This window comes from Sinocyclocheilus rhinocerous, unplaced genomic scaffold (assembly GCF_001515625.1).
Source record: "Sinocyclocheilus rhinocerous isolate Xijiao unplaced genomic scaffold, SAMN03320098_v1.1 scaffold688, whole genome shotgun sequence".
Lineage (NCBI taxonomy): Eukaryota > Metazoa > Chordata > Actinopteri > Cypriniformes > Cyprinidae > Sinocyclocheilus > Sinocyclocheilus rhinocerous.
In genome coordinates this window covers 2423934-2427255 of record NW_015651641.1, presented here as the reverse complement: position 1 = coordinate 2427255, position 3322 = coordinate 2423934, and the positions used below count along the sequence as shown (strand labels likewise).

General features: G+C 36.8%; 1 protein-coding gene across 1 annotated transcript in view; it reads right to left on the bottom strand.

The window, feature by feature from the left end:
- The window catches only part of sppl3 (signal peptide peptidase 3), a 39365-nt gene extending 36717 nt beyond the window's left edge, over positions 1-2648 (bottom strand). The window contains exon 1 of the mRNA XM_016518874.1: positions 2179-2648. Coding sequence (XP_016374360.1) covers positions 2179-2201 — 23 coding nt within the window. The 5' untranslated portion in view covers positions 2202-2648. The remainder of the gene's footprint in view (positions 1-2178) is intronic.
- Positions 2649-3322: the final 674 nt, after the last annotated feature.

Sequence of the window (3322 nt, the reverse complement as noted above, 5' to 3'; positions counted from 1 at the left end):
TATATATGTGTGTGTGTGTGTGTGTGTATATTCATGTTAAATAGTAATACATATATAAAACAAATAAATGATACTGCATAACAATTGTAATATTGTAATATATAGAATAATATTGTAAAAGCATGATTTAATCTAATATGTGTGCATGTTAAATAGTAATATTTTAAGTATAAAATACTTTAAGTAATCTGATTATAATATAATTTACTTGTTTAAATATAATTTAAACAAATATATAAATGTACTAAAAACATTAAATATTATATTACATATAAAGTATATTACATACAATTAAAAAATGTTTAGAATATTAATTATTTTGAGTTTTAAATATTACAGACATTATACACAAGACAAATTATAAAAACGTCATTATATTTTGATAATCTCTCAATATAGGCCCGAAACTTGGTGGTCATCAACTTGGTGGTCTAAGACATTTCATACAATCCAATATTTATGCAACTTATCTCCAGCTATATCACTAAAAGCCCGACACAGTTGAAGATTGAGGCATATGCTGTCATTCATATCAACCTAAAATATGGAAATCACAGCCTCACCATGAATATTATGTTTGCACACCACAACCTGCGTCTCAAAACCTAGTGAGCCGCCTACCTAGAGAGCGTTAGAGCATCACATCCGCATCATATTTGGAATCATACGACGCCAAAACTGGTTATCTGGGTAGTCAGCTCCCTAGGCTTTTGAAACACAGCCCGTGTCTTGCATATACACAGCGCTCTTCCGTGAAGACTGGATTAGAGCAGCTAATGAGCTAAAGCACCGCAAGCACGACCCAATCTACGATTACCGGCTACTGCAACACTGCTTCTGACGAGAAACGACGAAATAATGATAAAATCAATTATATATATGTGTGTGTGTGTGTGTGTGTATATTCATGTTAAATAGTAATACATATATAAAACAAATAAATGATACTGCATAACAATTGTAATATTGTAATATATAGAATAATATTGTAAAAGCATGATTTAATCTAATATGTGTGCATGTTAAATAGTAATATTTTAAGTATAAAATACTTTAAGTAATCTGATTATAATATAATTTACTTGTTTAAATATAATTTAAACAAATATATAAATGTACTAAAAACATTAAATATTATATTACATATAAAGTATATTACATACAATTAAAAAATGTTTAGAATATTAATTATTTTGAGTTTTAAATATTACAGACATTATACACAAGACAAATTATAAAAACGTCATTATATTTTGATAATCTCTCAATATAGGCCCGAAACTTGGTGGTCATCAACTTGGTGGTCTAAGACATTTCATACAATCCAATATTTATGCAACTTATCTCCAGCTATATCACTAAAAGCCCGACACAGTTGAAGATTGAGGCATATGCTGTCATTCATATCAACCTAAAATATGGAAATCACAGCCTCACCATGAATATTATGTTTGCACACCACAACCTGCGTCTCAAAACCTAGTGAGCCGCCTACCTAGAGAGCGTTAGAGCATCACATCCGCATCATATTTGGAATCATACGACGCCAAAACTGGTTATCTGGGTAGTCAGCTCCCTAGGCTTTTGAAACACAGCCCGTGTCTTGCATATACACAGCGCTCTTCCGTGAAGACTGGATTAGAGCAGCTAATGAGCTAAAGCACCGCAAGCACGACCCAATCTACGATTACCGGCTACTGCAACACTGCTTCTGACGAGAAACGACGAAATAATGATAAAATCAATTAAATTATATTGATTTAATAATGTTTCAGAATGCACTGGTAGTGTTAGCACGTTAGCGCACGGCATTTCCCTTTGTGTCACTACTGAATCAACCGTATTACAAACAAACACATACACACGACGGTAAATATGCGTTATTAACAGCAGAAGGATTGTAAATAAATTATTTGTGAGGTAAAATGGATTAAACGAGTGGCTGGTTTGACGGCGGTTGAGATTAAAACACCAAACCCGTATATATGAGAGCTAATGGGCTACATTAGACCCAAAATACGCCTCAACCCTCCACCGGAGCGCAATGGTGCCGTATTAACGGCGAAACTGAGGTAGAAATCACACATTTTAGACGCTGACAGTGGCAATATGTGCGTCAAAGCGCACTGAGCGTCGGTGTTTTGTGTCTGAATGGTTATATTTGCTGCTGGCACTCACCAGGAGTAGCTCTGCTCCGCCATGTCGGTCAGTCAGTCAGGCAGGCAGCGGCTGAGGACTCGGGTTCGGCTCTAACGACGAGATTATCACCTCCACACGCTCACGGTTTCGCCTTATTCACTGAGCCCCTCCGACAACAACATGGCGATATGTTTTCCTTCAGCAGCTCGCAGCAGAAATGACAATGATTGTGGCTGTGCTGCTAGCCGCGGCTAAGAAACAAAAGCAGTCCGGGGAAAAACCCCGAAACGTTTCGCTGACTTCAGCTGGCTGGCTGTCCTCACAACAGTCCCCGCTTTCAAAGGCCCTCAGATGAGCTGCAAACCCATCTTGGGTGTGCATGCAGTGAGAGCTGTGTGCTTGGGTTTGCCCCGCTAGCTGTAATGGAAGCGCACGGATAGCTTTGTTTTCTATTGCGAACGCACGGGAGCGCGCGACTGTCGCTCCTGCCAGAGGAGTGCGCGTTCACGCCTTTGCCCACACAGATGAGACTAAAGGGACAGGCTCTGCCTCAAGGTGACATGCAGTATTGCAGCTTCGGCATGCTTCTCAAAATTGGCTTGGCTGAAATAATTAACAATTAACATAGGCCTACGTTTAAAAAACAAAAACAAGCGTGGAAAAGGCCAGGAAGCTGCAAATGATGTTAGCTTTGTGATGGAGTCTGTGATAAATGAAATGTAACCTTTACGAAAATTAACCGTGGTTTTATTGTAGTAAAAGTGTAGTAACCATGTTGATTACCATTTGTATAACCACAGTTTTACTACACCTACCATGGTTAATTTGTGTTTACTGTTGTTTAACTATAGTAAGCATGTTTACATTTGTAGTAAAACCATGGTAAATTTTCATTAGGGAATCAGAGAATATTTAATTTACTCATTTCTTAAACAATGTAAATAATGACACTCAATATAAAGATTAAACATAGTGTTATAAGTGTGATCCTAGACCATCATCTAGGCCTAATGTTTTTTGTTGCTATTTTTTCCAGGGGAAACGGGCTAGTTGTCACAATTTTTACGTCAGTGAACATTTCTCAAGGTAGGTTTATTTTTGAAAGTCAATTTATGTATAGACAGTCTTGACTACAACATTATTGCATATTTACACTATTATTGGATATTATATAAAAGATACA